We start from the raw sequence: 20,801 nt of genomic DNA on the forward strand, positions 1-20,801 counted from the left end.
TGTACAATTGCACTAACATACGGCTACGAGATCGACTGCGAGTCAGAGTCTGAGCGGAGATCATTATGGAGAGGCAGCAGCCAGCGTTTATTTCGTAATAGTTTCAAAAGTGTGTGACAAAAAGCGCGAAAAAGAGTTTAAGCAACAAAAAACTACAGCTACAAAATTAATCAGAGTTTTCGGAAATAGTTGCGCAGTTTTTTAGGTCTCCCAAATAGTAATAAATATTAGTTTTCGAACAAAGAGCCCAAGAAAAAATTGAAAATTGTGAAATTAAAGCCATTAAAAAAGCGCACATGTGGGCTTAAATATTTCCCAATACTCGCAAAGATCATTAAACAAAGACTCTCGTGCACATTTTGGTTTTTGGGCCTGGCCGAGTAACCTTTTCCATACGAAGCGTTGAACCTGCCCGCAACCTGTTGCTGGCATTTGTGGACACTTTACCCCAAGCGGATGGCAATCACACTCGCAGAGCAAAGAGACCTGCTCCGTGCACCGTGTGTACACCACAATTATCTCATTTAAATAAGGTACGAGCACGAGCATGTACGAGAGCATGTGCGAGTCATCTGTGTGTATGTTTAAACATCATTAAATAATTATGAAATCAGTTTAAATCTAAGCGCCCAGGAGACAGTGGAAATTAATCAAGTCACCGCGGTGGGTAGGCAGCAGCAAAGGAAAAATATGCAAATTAAATTGAGGAAGTCGCCGATTGTTACACTTTGTTGGCCGGCAGCAGAAAAGAGAACTTGTTCGCCATTCCCAACCCCCTGTAATCCCTGCTCCCTGTGTCTTTGTGCTGTCGAGAAGCGTGAGAATATTCACTGGCCATTAATTAGCCAAAAGAAATCATTTAGAAGGCATCGACAAGAGTGCGGGTTCCGCTGAGAGTGTGGGGCCATCCATATGTGATGGTGGGACCCGGACTAACTCCCCAACTAATTGCTGAAGATCTTATAAGAAACGAACACGCGAAACGAACTCCCTGGCTGCCGTCTGTGGAGGAGTGCTAAACAATTGAAGGAAAGGAATTACTAGAAATATGCTCAGCATCTCTGCCTAGAGATAGTTCCCCCCCACCTCACCGCATGCCTCGATGTCTTAAAGTGCTCGTGAACAGCATAAATCACACCCCAGTCCGAGGCAGTTCGAGTAACCATGTTGCACAGCATGCCACAGAGCCACAGAGAGGCAGACCTCGAGCCAAACCCCATACTCAGACTCATTAAGGTTTTAATTTACAAGTTTAACTGAAGATTTAAACACTGAGATTTATATGCGTGCCGCGAGAGGCAATAATCAACGGCAACAACCCGCAATCACGTAGTGCCACAAAATCCCAGGCAACAAATCCCAACACAGGCCACAACATGCGCCAATGTCCACCTACGCAAATTGGTTTAAACAAACCTTCAATGAGTGCGGGCGGGGCGGGGCGGGGTGGGGTGGGGGACACCGCGAGGGCAGGCCCGTGGCTACGCCTGTTTCTGCGGGACTGTGGCTGTGCCTGTGCCTGTGCCGGTGTCTGTGGCTGGGTGTAATCGAATATGCAACTCATGAGGGAAACTTTAAAACAAAACATGACAACAACAACAACGACAACAAATGTTGCAACTGCTGCAGACGATGAAGATTTGTGCAAACAGGCAGACATTAAAATCATTTAGTTGGCAGCGGAGAAGGCAGATGATGCTCAGCCACAGAAACAAATCAAGAAGGAAAGTGTGGAGTTGGAAGTGGCCGAAGATCGATATACCCTTTGCAGATCATAGGAGGGATCATGGGAAAGATCTCTTGGAATATCTGTACATATTTCAGGACTGATCGAACATGGAACTGAGGTAGTAATTGGCAGAGAACTCTTCTTCTGACATGGCCAGATCGATTCTATATACTGCACACACTCGCAGAAGCTTTTTTCTTCGTGTAGCCAAAGTCCCTGCAAAATCCGAACACCCTACTGTACATAGGGTATAGAAAAAACCGAAATTACAACGTTGATTAAGCAAGACTTGGAAGGAGGTGGATTGGCCGAGGCAGAGACAGAGACAGAGGCCTGACCTTACACAACAGCAGGCGGGGAGCAGAAGCACTACTCTGGGGGACAGCAACGGTAGCAGCAGTAGGAGACAGAGGCCCATCAGCAGCATCCCAAATGGAAGGAGTAAAGAGGCAGTGGCAGCGGCAGGGGTAAGCAACTTCAGCTGCAGCCACGCACCTGCAGCAGCAGCAGCAGCAGCCGCCAATCACGCGGCGACAGCCAAGAGCAGCGGCAGAAGCAGCAGCAGCAGCAGCAACAGCAACCGAAGCTGAGAGTTGAGCGGGAAGGAGACGGAGAAGATGACTCTTTGGGAGCAACACGTGCATGTGATTTGAGAGACAAAAACCGTTCTAATTTCTCAACTGTCAGCTGAGAGATGCAACCTCTTCGCCCGCAGCATGCAACCCATCCTCTCCCTCTGCCTAGGCCTGACCCAACTCGTTAGCCGACTCTGTTGCCATAGCAATTATGTGTGTGGCAGCCACATAGCAGCAGCAGCACAAAAGAAGGTCGGCATTGGCTGCTGCTGCTGTTGCACTGGTACTGGCACAGGCACTGGCACTGGCACTGCTTTTGGCTCTGGGCTCTCTCTGGCTTTTGCTCATGTCTTCATTTTGGACTCTTTTTTGCAGCAACAAAAACTACACATGTTGCAGGCAGAAAAAGCAACAAACAAACAGGCAGCCGCAGCAGGCAGTGGGAGAAAGAGAAAGAGGGAGAGAGAAACGCTTCGTTTGTTTGTTTGCATTGCTTTCGCAACACTTTTGGCCTTTGGCGCTGATGTTAACCCCACTGTGGCACAGCCACACCGGCACACGTCGGCCCACCCGCTCTTGTTGCCTTTATTAAGCAACCGCAGCAAAGTCTCTTGCTGCAACACCAACACCAAAAGCAAACAGAAACAGAAACAACAAAAACAGCAACAGCAATGGCAATGGCAACAGCAACTTTACCCAAAAGAAACAGAAACAGAAACAACACAAATCTACCTTTTAAATGGGGCATAACGATCTTGAAAATATGTTTGCAATGCGATTAATAAATTTGCCTCGGAAGGCAGGGGAATTCTAAAGGGAATGTAGGAGCTACTAGGAGAACAGCAAAGCATTTTTACGGAATAACAATGAGGAGCAACAGATGATGAACTGAAATATTCCTCTGAAACTTTGCGACAGGAAACTTAGGAACAATATTTCCTTTTAAATGAAACCCCAGCTAACACCTCCACAAATTTAAATCCCGTTTTCTTCACATCTCTTCCAAATCACAGCCAAATCGTAAGACTATATTCTACATCCATCCTCGCAAGAGTATCCAAGGTTTTGGGCCAACCCGAAAGTCATTCTTGATTTCTTCTTTAATAGTTTTTTAGTTGGAAACAAGTTTTTGTAGCTGCAAACTTGGGTCTCGGGCACCCTCTGGTGTTGACGTACCCGCTGGTTGTCGATTTGGTTTTGCTGCTCATTCGCTTACCCCTGCACTGCCCTGCACAGCCCCTCCTCGCTGTCTCTAATTTGCACCGCTTTAATTTTTGCCTTTTTATTTGCAACACTTGTCGTTTAAATGCAGCAGCAGCAGCAGCAGCAGCAACAGCCGGGCAAAGTGTGGCTAATAAATTAAAGGCAAGCCAAAAAAAGGCAGAAAAAAACAAAAACAAAAACAAAAACAGAGACACTGCTGACTCGGCCAGAAATATCATCAAAAGAGCAAGTGCCTGTTGGCCGTTGTGCTGGTCTGGTCTGGTCTGGCCTGGTGTCTGCGAGTCAGTGGTCCGCAGAAGGAAATTATCTATGTGTGGCGGCGGCTGCCAGGTTCTCAGAGCTCAGCTCAGGTTCGAAAGGAGTCTCGGAATCCCCCGCACACTATACAGCCCCTAGTCGTAGGTCTCCCCACTTGGCTGTTGGTTACTCCGTGGCATGGCACAATCGCAACAAATGGCATTTTTATTGATATTTCGCTCGGTTTGCCTGGCAGCCGCCGCATGTTGAAATATGCGCGCCACCTGTTGATTTTGTTTGGCGATTGCCACAAGGCACTCGGCGGCACTCGGGGAACGAACGAACTGCTGGAGGAGTACAAACACTCCAGCACTTCAGCACTCCAACTGCATCGTAGGAGCTGCCTCTGGTGCTGGTGCTGGTGCTGGGGCTGGGGTCTTGGGTCTGCTCGTGATTTGCAGTGCAAATTAAAAGCGAGGGCGCTGCATATAAATAGCAATTTGGACAGGGGAATTAAGGTAAACGACTGCCAGGAACTACAAATCTCACAGCGAAGAGAACTACAACAAAATACGCTCAAAGATCGTTCAGTTGTGTCTGTCACATAATGGAGTGGCATTATATCAACGGCGTGACTTTCATTTCAAACAAATTAAACAGAGGACAAGAGAGGAAGAAGGAGTAGTTGCACTGCTATAAATAGAATCAAATGGGAAGTCAAATGTAGTTGGAATTGCATTAGAGATGATCAAAGTCTTCAGCAGAGCGACAAAAAGAATACAGGATGGTATACAATAAATTATAGAAATGGAAAATGCATATAGGCAGCTGTCTGAAATGGTTCAAAGTTGCTCTTCTTTTTGTTAATTTCTTGAAAATATCAACCCATCCAGTAAAGGCCCTTCAAATCCTACAAACTTCCTCTACTGGTTCCACTCTAATGAACCACAAAGACTTAGTTTTCTGTGAACGACTGCTTCCCCTAAGAAAATAGAATAATCAACGTCGTTTCGGGGCAATAAAACTTGCAACTTCCAATTTTATCACTTGCTTGCTTACCCACTCGAAAACCTCAACTTTATCTGAGGAATTGCATCCAATTAAAGGTATTTTCCGAGTATTTTGTGGATTGCATTTACGTTTGCTCCAATAAGATAAGCCTGACAGGGCAGCAGGGGAAAGGGAAATGCATTTGCAGTTAGAGCTGGAGCTGTGCCCTAAGTCTTACTCCCTGCTATACAGTCGTAGATGTTGACAGAGAGACGACAGCCCAGAGATGTAGATAAAGCGCTGATAAGCAGCAAATTTGACAGCCATAAAGCAAACAACAAACTGACGGACAGGTAGGAAGATATATGGGAATGGGAACTGAAATTACTCTAAAGCAGAAGGAGGAGGAGGACAGACTCTACACTCCGCAGTTGGAATCGGAGTCGGAGTCGGAGGAGGGCAAAGAAAATTAATGAAACCTGTTTTCGGAGCATTCTTTTTGTTTTTATTGTTTTGCCGTCTGTCGTTTAATTAAAAGACAATCAAAAGCTGAGGCCCGCCGCTGGGGCAGCTGGATGGATCCGCAGAATACAGGAACAAAGGCGGAGATGGAGTTGAATCCTACCGAGGGAAGAGATGCCAAGAGTTCATCATGAGAATCCAGAGCAGAGAATCCCCAACTACAGTCCCCTCATGAGGGAGGGGAACTGGGAACTGGCAGTGGAAAAAAACCTGCTTCGGGATTCTTTATCGACATGTTTATGGGCTTCGTATGCCCCCGAGTAACCAGAACAAGAAGTCCAACAAATGTATAAATATTTACACGAAATATTTACGATTAGGAAGGGAAGAGGAAGGGGGGAAGGAGGCAGGGCAGCAGGAGGCAGACAGAGTCACAGTGGGGCAATGGCAAACCAACCGCAATATCGCCGCCTCTTAATGAAATGCTAACGATATTCATTGGAAAAATCAAAAGCGTAACGAGCCAAGTGAAAACCGCAGAGATGCCAACAGGCAGGCCACAGCCTCAGCTTCAGCCTCAGCAGAGCTGGCCAGAAGACGCAGCCGCAGCTGTGGCAGCCGTGGCAGCAACAGCCGAGTTTACATTACAAAATTGTTGCAACAAAAGAAAATTATGTAAATGCTGGGAAATTGTTTGGACCGTTTGCCTAGCACCGCCTCTTGCCTCGGCAATTGCTGGCAATTTTCACCGAGCATTTTGGGCAAATCAATTTGAATTGGGATTCGGGTTCCAGCAGCCCGAGGGAGGTTCACCCATTCGGGCGGGCCAGAGGCGGGGCAGGGGCCATGGCTTATAATAATAATTGAATACATTGAATGTGGCAGAGTGGCTGGGCATACCCCTCCCTCAGGGGAGACCAGCAGCAGCAGCAGCAGCAGGAGGAGTCGAGCGAGAGGCAGGTGTAAGTTGGCCAAGTGGAAACGCTTTGGCATCCATAATGAAAATGCTACTTTGTTGCTGTTGCTGTTGCTGCTGCTGCTGCTGCAGTTGTTGGCTACAGCCTGCCTGCGGTTATTGCCCGACTATTAATGTGAGCCAATGCCTTTGGCCAGGCTGAAAATGCAATTGCGTTTGCGTTTGCTTTGAGCCCAAAAGCCAGAGATCGAGATGGAGATACACACAGAGATGCAGAAGCAGATGCACAGAGAGCGATGCCGGAGATGCGAAGCCAGTTGGAATGTATAATTAAACCAAATATGTTTTATGATTGGACCCCGAAAATGAGGTTAAGCACTCGTCCTCGTTCTGGTTTCGCCTTCTCGTGCACCTTCCAATTCCTCATCTCATTTGCATGCCATCTCTTGCCGCTGCTGCTGTTGCATCTGCATCCTGCAATTATCCCATCGTAACTCGGGATATGCCTCGTTCCCCTACCCCTATGTAACTCTCAAAACAAACGACCACACAACGATGTAAATCAGTTCATCAGCAACATCATCCACGCTCGTCGAGAGATCCTCCCTGTGCCCCATTTGCCATTCCTTATTGCTTGGCTCATCATTCAGCCGAGATCCTCCCATCGCTGCCACTCTCTTAGCCCTCTCCTGTGTAGCCACTACAGTAATAACTGTAACTCTTCATCAAAATAATGTAATTATCCAAATTGTTTTCTTTGAAATTTGTTTACATCATTCCTTCTTCAGTTCCTCTCGCGAATCTCTTCAGCAAAAACAAAAACGAAGGTTGCCTGAAAAACGAGTAGGAAGAGAAATCAGTGGCAGATGGCAACGATCTGTGGATGCTCTTTCTTAACAAACTTTCCCATTAAATATTGTAAATTTTTAGTGACGTTTTGCATTTGTTTAAAGCACAAACTATAACCATTCTAGAGCCACTTTCATCTCCGCATTGCCACAAATTTCAGCTGACATTTATTATACCTCAGCAAGGGAAGAGCTTAAAAATTCCATCTGTAGCATGCAATGCAAAACGCTTCCCGTTAAGAGCCACTTGAAGCACAGACAGACAGACATATTACGAGATATAAGCACACACACACAGATGTGCAGCTACAAGTGCAGATGTGTGGGACAGCACACACAGAACATATGTATACATATGCATAAAGAGCCACAAGCAGCTTCTGTTGCTGCTGCAGCTTTTGCACTTTTCCAAACCAACGCTTCAGCAACAATTTCATTATAGCGCCAGCAGCAACCAGCATCCAGCATCAGCATTATCATGCAACTTTAGCGCCAACACATCATCTGCATCCACATGCACATCATCTCTCTCTCTCTCTCTCAGCCTTCTGCCACATGCAGCAGCAACATAATCTTCATTATCATTAAAGCAGAGCACAGGAAAGCGCCGCTAAACTGTTTAACGTTTCCTTTTTTCCCTTTCGCCCATCCTCCCTTCCTTTTTTTTGTAGTTCGAAGCTTCCGCTTTTGCTTTTTATGCCATTTCCCCTCCGACTCCCTTTCTCCGGGAGTTTCCCTCTCTGTATGCTAAGTACTGGCTCGCAACAGATCCTGAAAATATGTGCATATATGTAGATATGTTTGCTTTAATCCGTTTTGGTAGTTGCATTTTAATTGCATTCCACACTTATGTTGAAAACTTTGCACCGGCTTTATTTCTCCCCTACTTTTTTAATGAAATATATTAGAGAGGGAGAGAGGGGGGAGAGTGGTGGAAGGAGAGTGGTACAAATGGGGCAAAGAGTGTGGTAAATGTGGGGAGATTTAAGAGTGAGAAAAGTGTGGTTAAAGCGGTGGCAAGGGGCATGGGGCTTGGGGGCGCAGACACATTTGAAGCCGTCACTCAAAGTGGCATTTCACACTGGTGAAAAAAATTGAGCCGGAAGGCTCTTAACTTTCAAGTGGAAACCATCCCAATCCCCATCCCCATCCATTCAGAAAGCATCTCCCATCGCTTCAGCCCAAAGTAACTTCAAATTGAAGTATCTGCCTCCTCCTCAGTGCTCTCCCCCGTTCCCTCGCTAGTTTCGATGCCGCGTCCAATCACTTTTCCACTCAATTGTCGGTCTAATTGCTTTGAAAATAATTTTGGACTCTCCTGTTGCTGCCGCTGCTGTTGCCACTTTGGGGAATACAGAAGGGCAGCGGAATAGAGGAATAAGTATTTACGTTCCCAGGCAGGTTGCCTCTTCAGTCCTCCTGCGTAGCGCCGCATAAATTGCTCGCTGTCACCGTCGAGCCGCCTGTCAACTACAATAATAATTGTAATAACCAGCGAAGAGCGACGACTGCGACTACGACTACGAGTACGAGTATGAGCCACTCGCATGAGCCATATATTCACGTACATGGCTAACTATTAAGGCCATGTTCTGCTGGCAAACAGCCTGACAGGCAGCGGGGAGCGAGGAGCAGGAGCAGCGTCCTAGCAGCAGAGTTGTGGCACAATCAAGGGGCAGCACAGACGATTTACTTTCCAGCATCATCGTCGTGTGGGGCGCCGCTGAACTGGATATTGTCCGCTAAGAATAGCGCCCCAAAAGTGGGTAGATATTTTTGGAGGCACGAAGCATAAGAGTGCAGTGGTGCAGGGGGAAAACTAGGGCCTTAAATGGAGACCAAGGTTGCCAGACATGAGCGTAGGGGAACTAAAGGTAAGAGCAGGAATGTGGGCATGCAAAATGGGGTAAAAGTTAACTAGAATTTGCAGAGAATTTATGCCTAAAGCTACACACACTTTCCACACCATTAAACCGAACATTAGCTCTATTTTTGCGCCATAAATAACCCATCAAGCAGTAGCTGTCTTTTCAATTCGCAATCAATGATCCATTGATCTTGGAATTTGCTTCCACTTAACCCACTTTATGGCACTTTCAGGGGGAAGTACGAGCCTCAAAACACTTCCCAGAGACAGGCAGCGAAAGGCCGACAACCGATCGAAAATTGCCCAACTTGATTAGCAATTCCAATTAGAAGTTTTCTCATTTCTGACAGACAGACAGACAGACAGACAGACAGACCGAGAGACAGACAGTCGGACAGGCATGGCAATGCACAATCCCCAGCAATCCCCGAACACAACCCAAACCCAAACCCAATCCAATCATCATTATGATGTTCATCTGGCATGCACAATAAAAATAAACAGATCATAAATAATATATGAATTCAATTCATATCTAAAAGGATTTGCGGTTAAGACGCCGCCACGCACAAATATGGCCGAGAAACGAGTTTCCACTGGAGTCCAGTCCACCGAGTCCACACAGAGAGGAGCCGCAGCCAGAATCGAGATCGCGTAGATGCAACATCCAAGCCGAAAAAGGAAACAAAAAGCGACAGCACACAGCAACAGCAACAGCTACAGCAGAAAAGCAAAAAGAAAACAAGAAAAACACGTAGCTCCTACAGCTCCTACAGCTTCAACTCACTTTTTTCCGCTGCTGGCTCGTCTCTCAGCGATTTCCCAATGCCGGTTGTGAAATTTCTGGCCGAGCAGCGAATGTTTCATGGCCAAGTTAACAGGCGCACAGAGCCATAGAGCAGCAAAGGCAGCCAGCGAGAGAGCAGCCAAAGTGAGAGCCACAATTGCAGTTCAGCCAAGCGATCTGGCCATAACGAGAGACACAGAAGAGACAGGAGAAATAGAGAGAGAGAGAGTAACCATCATTAAGTTGTGTTTTGTGGCATGCAACATGCAACAACCACTGAAGTTCAAGTTCAAAGCCAGGCCGGGTACGGGTACGGGTACGGGTGCTGGGGAACTGGGAACGAGTTATTGTTTCTAGACAAGATTCTTTCCACTTATTACACAAGTCATCAGTCGTCAGTCGTCATCCGCCTCATAATCATCTTCATAATCATCATCATTCTCTTCATCTTTGTGGCTGTCATCTTTGACATTAGCTCTGATCTCTGGCTATATCCCCAGCATTCATCCATCCATCCTACCGCTTTCCGCTATCTGCTATCCGCTTTCTGGTCTTAACGCTCCGCAGAATTGCAGAAGGCGTTGCCGCATCATTATCAACTGATTGTGTGCATTGATGCCCATGCACTGCTCTTCCCTTTCCTTTCCTCTTACTTCCTCGGATCTCTCCAATCTCGCATCTCCGATCTGAGCAGCTACTGTATGAGCATGGGCATGAGGCATTCGGATCCAATTTTGTGCACCGGAAAGCGACGACGCAGCACATCAAAAAAGAGAGCTGCAACTCTCTGCAACCATTCTGTGGCGAGCAACCCCTTTTGACGGCACTAATTGTTAATTAATGGAATGCAGGCGTGCCCCGGGGCATGCCCCAGTGTGCTGCGTGCCTGTCTGCCTGCCTGCCACTGGCATACCGATGATTGCCTTCGATTGCAAGTCATTCCCCAGATTCTGATATCCAGAAATATCTTCATTTACTTTATCCTGTCTGCTTTGGCATGACGGCAAAAGTTGCCCCTGAAAATCCCCAAAGCAATTGGGGAAAAGTCAGCTAGGAAAGCGATTTTGATACTGTTTGCACTTTGCATCTGTCGCCGAAAAAAAAAGGCAAGCGAAGGATGAAGAATGATGCCTGGAAATGCCTCCGAAAGCATATTTCATTTTCGCAGTCAACGAGGTAAAAGTTTTTCAATCTGCACATCAGCGTGGAGCGTGGAGCCTTCGTTCCCCTCAGCAGTTCCGCATACGGCATTCACGGCACCTTTCTGGTGTCGGCAAACTGTGTCATCATCTTGTGGCATAACTTTTATTGAACTGTCGCATGGCATGGCTGGCTCTCTCCTTCACTCTGAAAGAGGTCTTCGGGGGAAACTCTTCTCTCTGCCAAAAAGGTGACAAGTGCCGAGTCAAAAGCCGCAGATATTTGTATAAATTATTACAGTCCTGTGTGCATGTCGATATGCATTTATGATTGCATGTGACATTTGCATGATGTTGCCACACCCCGTGTCGCCTTTCACCTGTCCAACTTCACATTGCCTCTCAGCCCCCTTTCTCACCCTCCACTCTGTAGCTGTGTAACAGCTGACTTTGGCTTATTCCCGAGTGGGATTTCTTTCTCTCTGCAGTTGAAGAAGGTTTTCTTTGCTGGTTTTTGTTGCTTTTGGTATTTGCACGACACAATCATTAAATAGCCATGGCCAAGTGCTGACAACCAAAGCCACAAAAAGAGCAGCAAAAAGCCACAGCAACAGCAACAGAAACAACAACTACAACAAATTACAAGCTCACATTGTCAGAGTTGCACTTTAGGCGACATAAATTTCATGTACGTCGCCAGAGCAATGCCCACAAAAAAGCAGCAGAAATGAAGGATCAGATGGCTAGTCGAAGGTGTAAATACCCTGAAGGAGGAGAGGGTTTTCTTGAGAGAGGAATATCTATGACTTTTGGTAGTATTTTCTTAGAAATTGTTTAAAATATTCTCTTGCGAATGATTGTTCTTTCTATGTTCCCATGGAAGTTGCACGTAAATATGAAAATTCTTCTTGAAAAGATTGTTCCTACGGCAGATGCTAATAAGCAAACAGCAAAAGCGAAATTTGGAAGAACTTCTGAAGTGATCTTCCCCTTAAAGCGTTTGTTCATAAGTTCCCTGATTGGACACCTAAGAGAAGAGTTAGCTCTGGTTAGATGTTGCCATCAAGTATAGTTAAGTATAACAAATCCCCTGCTCAAATCTATAATATCCCCGACAAAGAGTATATTACAAAAAGAAGACCAACAGCGCAAGCAGCCAAGAGCCAAGAGGAGGTGTCAATGTACAATTGCAGGCAATGCCGACGCCAACAAGGAGCTTTTGCCACAACAAAGAAGCCATTGTTGTTGCTGTTGCTGTAGAGCTGTTGCACATGCCAAATGTGGACATAGACACGACGCCAAGGAGCCTAGGCCCGTGTGCCTGCGCCTCTAGAGCGTTCTTGGACACCATCGAATGGTCTCCAATGGCTGAGCTCTGCTCCTCCGACTCCTACTCCTCCTGAAGCACGGTTACAAAGCATTTCTCACTGTTGAATTGACACACGCAACGTTCTCTCGCGCATGAGTTAAAATGTCTTGGAATGTTGCCGCCGCCACGAACGTTGTTGTTGCTGTTGTTGTCGCCGTTGTCGCCATTTCTCGTGTAATTACGAGAGGCGCATTAGCGCAACAAATCGACCCCACAGAGCTGCATTTAATTAGTGGAAGAGGAGAAGCAGACGAGGAGAGGTGGCAGGCAGGCTGGCAGGCAGGCAGGAGCTGGCTGCTGCTGCTGGCAGGATGAGGCCAGCTCCAACTACAAACATGTCAAATGAAATTGTTGGCATAATTCATAATTGAACGGCATTCGTGGCTGCCACACGCTGCAACAGAAACCACAGCACCCCAGCACCCCAGCACTCCAGCACCCGATACCCATTTCCCATCTCCATTCGCTTTGATGGCTACATAAATTTTCTGATAGGTTTGTGGCGCCCCAACAAGGGGGACAGGATAGACAGATAGTTACACCGGGTATGCGGGTATTGTTTTGTCGTGCTTTCTGCTACAGTGTGCCCGGCCCTGCCCTCACTCTGAGACCTCGTTTTAGCCTCATTGCAGGCATTCGGATGGCTTGTTGCCATTGTCGAGTGTCTTTTAAATATTGTTTTGCCTCATTGTTGCCCCGCGGGCGCACCTATAACATTTGCACCGTTACTTCTCGCTCTTCAGAGGCCACCACCAGCACTGTCTGCCGTCTGTCGGGGTATTCATATTACCACAATTCACATGTTGGCCCCCAGAGTCAGAGTCAGAAACAGAGTCAGAGCCCACCCAGGTTCAAAGACTCAAAGACTGCTGAGACATTCGTTTGTGATTGCTATTGTTGTTATTAAGCTGCAACCACATCCGTTTTGGCTGCATGTTGCACTGTTGCAGTGCTCATTGATTGACATAAGCGCTTTAAAGACTTTGTCAGCGAGTCCATAAGCCACAACGACGCTGAAGTTTCTCGCATTAAAGCCATAAAGACCGAAAAATATGAGAGCCAGAACCAGCACGAGAACCACGAAAGAGAGTTCCTGGGGGGCTGTGGGAAACATGCCACAGCGGCAAACATGAGACAGAAACACTTCATATATGACAATCAAGTCGGTCGCTGTCTGAGAGTCGCTTCGAGTTTGCTGCAGCCCGAAAAGGAAACAATTCCAAACGATTTAACAATGAATTTGGTAACAAAATCTCACATGAAAATAGAAATAAACGGGCCAAAGGGAGAGAGAAACTGAGAGACTTAGAGACTGACAAGACACGAGTTGGCCACGGGGATAACCATAATATCAATTTCAATAAACTAACAAGCAAATGTGCAAGGGGAGTAGAGTTCATAAGAACTTGTGCGAGGATACAAGCACAAAGGAAATGGCATGTGGCATATGGGATATGGGATATGGGCGGATATGAAGGTTGTCATACTCGCGTTTGCTGGTGCCAGACAAAATAACAGAAAGCGACAGACAGACACAGCCACAGACAGACACTCCATAAAGGTAAATTTCCATTCAAACTAGAGAGAAAGAGCGAAAGATTTGGGTGGGAATTTAAAGTGCTTGAAAAACTATTATTGGGCAAAAGAAAAGTTAAACTTTAAGCTAGGGTTTCCTTTTGCAGTTCTTATTCTTATTTCTCGTGTAATTTTCAATGTGTTTTCCTGTTTGCTTGAAGAGATAAAAAGAACTTTTGCTCACCACCAAAACAAATAGCAATAAAATGGGAAACTTTTTTCTTCGAAATTTATTGGGCTAAACTTTAAGTTGATTTGAAAAACAGAACGACTCGACGACTGTGGCTGTCTCTAACTGTCTTCCTGCAGAGGTTAAGGAACTATTTCCATCACTGACTGAGAACTATTCCCATCTTTTGGACCCACAAGTGTATGCTATGGTTGTCTGCACATCTACGACTGTTTGCAGCTTATTAGTGCTGTACGTACAGCATGTGCAACATGTTGCATGATGCATTGTGTGTATGACAAGCTAAATTAACATGTGAGACATCGTGGCCTGCCCCAACCCGTAACCAGACACAAAGTTCTCCGTCTTCCTGTTGCTGTTTTGACACTTGCCAGAACTTTACATGGAGTGCCAGCAAATGTCAGCACATTTGTGACTTTCACAGTTCTTCGCTTTGGCCAAATTAATGCCCGGCCAGCATGGCGTATACTTGTTAAATGCAGATGCAGAACAGCGTCAGAACATCGCATCAGAACAACTGTCGACATTACGCCTGCAGTTGCAGTTGCCGCTTTGCCTGCTTTTCTTACACTTTTGCACAATGATTTTCCTTGCCTTTTGCACTCGTCTTTCCTTATTTTCAATGTTGGCAGGCAGTTCTTTTGTTGCATGCACCTCCTTTGTCTGCTGCTGCTGCTGCTGCTGGGGATCTTCGTGTTGCATTGTTCGCGGAGCCGTTGAATGTAGGTAAAGTGATGCGACAACAAAGCCGAACAAGAGAACGGAACAAAAGAGAGAGCGAGCGAGAGGAAACCTTCGGGCAAAGTTAAGGCCTCCTTTTCAGTCTTCGTCTTCTCGTTCTCCTTCTTCCTTTATCAACCTTAACCCACATTCGGCTTTCAATTAAGAGACACTTGGCCGGAAAGCCACAGAAACCAAAAGACCCAAAAAAGCATTGAAGGAAAAAGCTTTAAAAATTAATATGCTGAAAATCTGGAAACAATTTGCAAACTAATAGCAAAAGGCTTAAAATCGCATTAAAAGTTTCCTACCAAGAACCGCACACAGCGCAAACACAGACATAGACACAGACACAGACACTACACTACATGTAGGGATCCATAGAGAGAGATTCAATAAGCAAGGACTTGTGGGTTGAAAAAGTTTTGCAGTCGGCAAAGGCTTAAAGCCTTAAACAAGGACCAGCAGCAGGGCCTTGGAAGCTGCTTAAAGCAAAAGTTTTCAGTGCTCAGTTCTCAGTTCTCAAGAAGGCAAAAATGCTGCTGTAAAAAAATAAGTCAAGAAATCATCAGCAGCAGGGAAAAGAAAGGATACGAGACGAGAGCGGAGAGCGGAGAGCGCAGAGCATTACCATAAGGTCCAGAAGTGACCGAGAGGGGTCGGGTAAAAGTTGCTCGCCTTCTTAAGAGCTACGAAAAGTTTGATATTTTTGTGTGAAAGGGTTCTCAAGTGTGGCAGGAACTTTTAACAAGCCACTCACGCACACACCTCTCTTTGCCCCACAGATGCGCTAAAGGGTTGCGGCAGGCGGCCACAGCAACAGCAGCAGCGCAGGGATATACACCCGAAATTCTAAACATATCTTTGAGGAGTGGTTCCCCATATTTCATGGCCATGCAGGATATAAGGCTACGCCTGGAACCGCAGCTCAGTACAGTCACAGCCACATTCACATCGTCCTCGTCCTCAGCCTCCTCCTCCACATCATCCTCATCGAACACGGCTGAGACGACGCTGATTGAGACGGCCCAGAAGTCGCCCATTGCAGCCGAGCAGATCTTCAGGTAAGAAGAGCAAATCATTTCCCTAGCTTTTTCTTTTGCATCCCTTAATTCATTTGCTAACTGCGAACACAGTGAGGCAGCTGCTGGAGCAGGGACAGGAACGACCACAGTGAATACATCTCCGCAGCATTATTTCCATCATCATCATCATCCGCACCAGCATCCACGCCCGCAGCAGCAGCAACAGCAACAGCAGCACACGCACTCTCATCCGCATCCGCATCCGCACCATCCGAGACGCCACGTGGAGCAGCTGCAGCTGGTGCACAGCCACCACAATGCCCAAGAGCTGCCCGAGCAGGAGCACCAGCATCAGCTGCAACTGCCGCGCTCCCCCAGCTCCGAGGAGGATAATTCACCCACAGAAATGAATAATTGCCGTCGTTTGGTTGATAAACCGCCGCTGGTAAGTCCACAGACCAGCACAGCCCAACTCCTCCCACATTCCTGTTCCTTTATCAATCTTTTTTGTTGCCTTCTTTTGGTTGTTGTTAATATTAACTATTAGCCTAGTAGAGGTAGTGGCAGGCAGGACCTGCCTTTGGGAGCAATCATTTTTTGTTCGTCTCTTTCTTTGTGGATGATTCTTTCTTTTCATTGCTTGCAAATTACTTTGCACAGAGAGAGCATAAATCTGCTTACATTGGTGGAATTCACAGGCACGGGGAAGAGGATCCGGAAATCCATTGAAGCATTAGCTGGGGATGCACTTAATGCCGGCAAAATGGCAAGGCACTGCAAATGACTAAGTGGAAACCAACAAAAGGAGGAGACAAATTGAGACAACATCAACAGAATTTCAGCAATGAGAAATGAGTAAAATTGAGCAACAAAGAATGCAGGGAAAATCCTTTGGGATACTTTGGCTGTTTTGTCCTGCCATAGAAATTAACTGTTGACTTGCAGTCTCTCTCTCTCTCTCTCCCTCTCTCTCTCTCTTTCGCTTTTGCTGTAGCAATTTGAGGCACTTGAGGGAAATTGCACTGCTTGAATCTGAATCGCAATCAAATGCAATTTTCCCCTCAACAGCTTTTCATGTAGTGGACGCACTCGAGGCTCGAGGAGAGCGGAGACTGCAGACTTAAGAGTGTTTGCCACTAAACAAGCTGCCCCGAAAAAAAAGAGTTCATTAAATTAATTTGCACAAATGCAAATTTTCCAACTAACGGCACTTTGGCACGCGCCGTTAGCAGAGCCGAGTTGAGCTGCAGCTGCAGCACTTACTTGCAACCAACTAAGGGAAGTCGAAGGAAGTCAGCTGTAGGACACTGAGAGAAATGAAAGGAGTTAGTGGGAGTTACAGATGATCCCCAGGTGTCCTCCAAGTGAGATCGTAGAGGGAATAAATTTACTTTTATAATTTTATAATGAAAGTTAATTCGAACGGAGTTTGCTTCCCACAGTTTTCAATCAAATTTAACCAAGTTAAAGCATAAAACTCACTCGACTTTTCGCGCAGTGCATCTCTAAAATACATAGAGAGAGCGAGACATAAAGGTAGTGGGCGAACAATGCTAGATGTCTGGCAAATGGCAGCCAAATGCCGTTAACTTACTGACTTTATGACACATAAATCGGAGCAGCAACAACAACAGCAGCAAGCAAAGCAAATGCATCCGACAGCCCCACTGCTGTCACGTGTTTTTCCTCTTGTGCCGTGTACGTAGGCCTAAGAGAGCGAAAGAGAGAGATCCCCCACCCAAGGGACGGACGGACAATGGGAAACTTTTGTCTGGCGGCGCTTGGAAGTAGGCAACGTGGAAAGTTTTCAACAGATAACGAAGCACCAGGGAGCAAAAAGAGAAATAAAGAGAAAGGAGAACAGAGAACGGAGATTGGAGATTGGAGAATGGGAAAATCAAATGCCAGAGTGCTCTGAATGTTCAGCTCTCAACTTAGACACGTCTATTGTGCCATTGTCTAGGCATACCTTGCCCGCCACCCACTGCCACAGCCACACCCATCCGTTGCATTCTTTATAGTTGGGGGATTTGTCGAGCATCGAGAGTTCTCGGAGCTTGAAGCGCTCGCTGGAGCGTCTGGCAAGTGGCACTTCTTGCATTGTCTTGCCCTGCCCCAACAGGATTTGCATAATGCGTGAGTCCTTTCCAATGTCATTAGCATAATGGGGGCATTAGGACATTCTCTGCAGAAAGGAGGCTCTGATTGCATCCTTAATGACAGAGCCAAGTGCCGCCCGACGCCGCTGCCAATGTGCCAATTTAATTAGCCAATGAATTGCAATTGCAAATTGCTCCAATGCCCAGCCCAAGGACTCCTTGTACTACGTAGAAGTTGTTCAGAATTAAATTCAGATAATATTTAAGCCTTTGTTGGCTGACCACATTATTAAGTAAACTTCACTTTCATCTCTATAAAATCAACATAATTATCACAAATTAGAGAGGGTGAGAGCCATGTCGAAGGATAACTTGCTCCACTTTGGATTCGGCGGGCTAATTACAAAACGCAATGGGAAACAATTTAAGCGGCGAATCCCCACAGAAGGCAGACGGGCGGGCAGGCAGGCAGGAAGCCAACGCCAATGGCAGAAAACTTTCAATTCAGGCACAAAACTCATTTCAAAGTAATTTTCCGCAGAAGCCAACAAAATGGCAGGAGGCGGAATGGCAGAATGGCTGGAGAGTGGGTTCGGAGTGGGTTCGGAGTGGGCGTGGCAAACACTGGTTAGCATTTTATTGGTAACCAAAAATTTTACACATCAATCTGTGGGGGTGGAGAGAGCGGGGCTGGTAGCATGTTGCGGTTCTGGTTTGTGAGAGCCAAAGTGTGTTTGATGTTTCCTGGTTTTGTGGGGGGATATAAATACGGGAAGGGGAATGCCAGTTGTCGGGGTAAAAAGCACAGCTACAACAACTAAACAATACCCAAATGACGGTGCACCTGTTCAGCTCTGTTCTCTGCTCTGCTTTGATATTGGTCAGACAACAATCCCAAATTGCCATTATAGCAATGCGAAAACTTTTGCCAAATTGTCAGACAACATGCAACATGCAAAATGTAGCATTTGGCCAGCCAACCAACCGACTAACCCACAAACCAATCCTTTCATTTCTTCCTACTCTACCTGGTGGCAGGTGAAGCGCCTCACCATGGGCATTGGCCTGCTCAGGGGCACCGAGGACAGCCGCCCACTGGTGCACAACACATGCGGCTCCTCCCTGAACTCGGGCTCGTCGCAGACCATTTCGGATGGCTATGTGAACGAGGCCATCTGCGAGCCGGACAAGTATGTGGCCAGCAAATTTGGTGACTCGTGTCGCCAATCGCTCACCGCCCTGGAAACGGCCACCCAGCGCCTGCAGGTGGAGCTGCCCAACAACAAGAAGTATTTGCGAGAGACATGCAGCGGTAAGTGCGGGTTCCCGTGGGCCAAATGGAAATAGTAACCAAAACTTTCACTTACCCCTCTACAAATCTGCAGCTAATTCCAGTCCGAAACTGTTTGCCGCCAATGGATCACTGCGTCTGGATAATCTCAGTCTAGCCGAGCAGCAGGAGCTTAAGGGTGCCGCCTGGTTTCAGGCGGGCATTCCGCGCGAGATCTCACTGGAGGTGCTCTCCCGCCAGAGTCCCGGCGCCTTTCTGGTGCGCCAGAGCAGCACCAAGCCAGGCTGCTTTGCTCTGTCGCTGCGTGTGCCGCCGCCATCACCGCGAGTGGCCCACTATCTGATCCTCAGGACACAGCGGGGCTACAAAATCAAGGTGCGCATGAAAAGCATTCCAAAAGAGGTCTAATAATGTTAATCTCTCACCTGCAGGGCTTTACCAAGGAGTTTAGTTCGCTGAAAGCCCTGATCACCCATCACTCGGTGATGCCGGAGCTGCTGCCCGTGCCGCTGACGCTGCCCCGACCGGCGCACGTGCGTTCCCACGCCCAGACACAGGCACAGGTGTATGGCAGTGGCGGTGGCGGCGGTGGCGGGGACTTTGAAATGTACGGCTCGCTGAATGATTTTCGCAACATGATGGCCGATTTGAATGTGTGACCGTTGGGCGCACTTAATTAATTAAGTAATTATGTCACGTTGATTGAATTAAGCCGCCTGGCTTGTCATATTGTCCGGGGTCGCGACGAGTTGTGGGATGCGGGATACGGTCCTGTCTGGACAGGATAACAATCTGTTTAATTTGCGTAATTGGCTGTGCTGACGGTTGACGTGGCTACCAATGAATGGGCTTGGGACTGGGACTGAGCCTGGGCTGATGTCGCTGCCGATCCATCTGTCCGCCAGGTGCTACAAAAATTTGCAAAAAATGTTATGAAAATTGATAATAAAATCAGCCACCGAGCGGCGTGGGCGGACCTGTGGTCACGGCTGGGCAGTTGGCAAAATAGGGATAGGGATTGGGGACTGGGGTGCGGGTACTCATGTAAGCGAACACACAAACAAATAAAAAGAATGTGCTCAAATCATTTTTATGAAATGATTTTATGATTAAAAAAGTTTAAAAAAAATATGCAATATGCAAACAGAACATGCCAGTGATTATTATTTTGCACGTTTTTATTTGGTTATTTGGTGGAGTGGCAGCTGCACCAGACAGACAGACAGACAGGCCACTCTGAATGGGCCAGCAGCGGATTAAATGTTAATACTAGTTGAAGAGCGGAGTAGGTAGGGATTGAGTGGGGTGCTGCTGGGGGTCGTCGTACTGCGTAGTAGCCCGCGAATGTTTTGAATGCAGCGATTGGGTACAAAGAATGCATACGAACTGCCGGCACTTACTGTTGTTGCATTGATAAACCCTTGGGTAGATAGTTTTTATTGGAATTCACTAATTGTATACGTATTTATATGCATTTTATATAATAAAAACAAAAAAAACGAAATTAAAACATGTGCGCGAATAACTGTTCTTCTGTGTGACCGCGGAATGATCGATAAAATATACCGACAGACCGTCGTATATATACCAAACATACCCTTTGCAGTGTTGCAAAAAACCAAAATCAGCGATCCACGTCGATCAGATATGAAATAGTATTTTGACTGAAAACATACCATGGTCACATCGAAACAAAGCTGTTGCCCCTATCGCTTTTTGAATTCAAACATACCACAGATCTGAGCAAACTGTTTAATA

The 20,801-nt window shown here is 46.7% G+C and overlaps 1 protein-coding gene across 1 annotated transcript; it reads left to right on the top strand.

Annotated features, from left to right (window-relative positions):
* Nucleotides 1–232: 232 nt before the first annotated feature.
* On the top strand, nucleotides 233–20,192 carry LOC117894577 (G-box-binding factor). Its single transcript, XM_034801718.1, has 6 exons — nucleotides 233–533; nucleotides 15,414–15,692; nucleotides 15,765–16,098; nucleotides 18,791–19,064; nucleotides 19,138–19,418; nucleotides 19,475–20,192. The coding sequence occupies exons 2-6, from the start codon at nucleotides 15,517–15,519 to the stop codon at nucleotides 19,700–19,702; spliced, it is 1,293 nt and encodes a 430-aa protein (XP_034657609.1). The 5' UTR covers nucleotides 233–533; nucleotides 15,414–15,516; the 3' UTR covers nucleotides 19,703–20,192.
* The last annotated feature ends 609 nt before the right edge of the window (nucleotides 20,193–20,801 follow it).

The sequence above is a fragment of the Drosophila subobscura genome, chromosome J, assembly GCF_008121235.1.
Source record: "Drosophila subobscura isolate 14011-0131.10 chromosome J, UCBerk_Dsub_1.0, whole genome shotgun sequence".
Taxonomy (NCBI): Eukaryota; Metazoa; Arthropoda; class Insecta; order Diptera; family Drosophilidae; genus Drosophila; species Drosophila subobscura.

Excerpts from the sequence above, each read along its gene's own strand:
- LOC117894577 (XM_034801718.1), top strand. The coding sequence starts at position 15,517 with ATGGCCATGCAGGATATAAGGCTACGCCTGGAACCGCAGCTCAGTACA. Across the intron at positions 15,693-15,764 it reads GCAGCCGAGCAGATCTTCAG|TGAGGCAGCTGCTGGAGCAG; the intron begins GTAAGAAGAGCA and ends CTGCGAACACAG. Across the intron at positions 16,099-18,790 it reads TGGTTGATAAACCGCCGCTG|GTGAAGCGCCTCACCATGGG; the intron begins GTAAGTCCACAG and ends ACCTGGTGGCAG.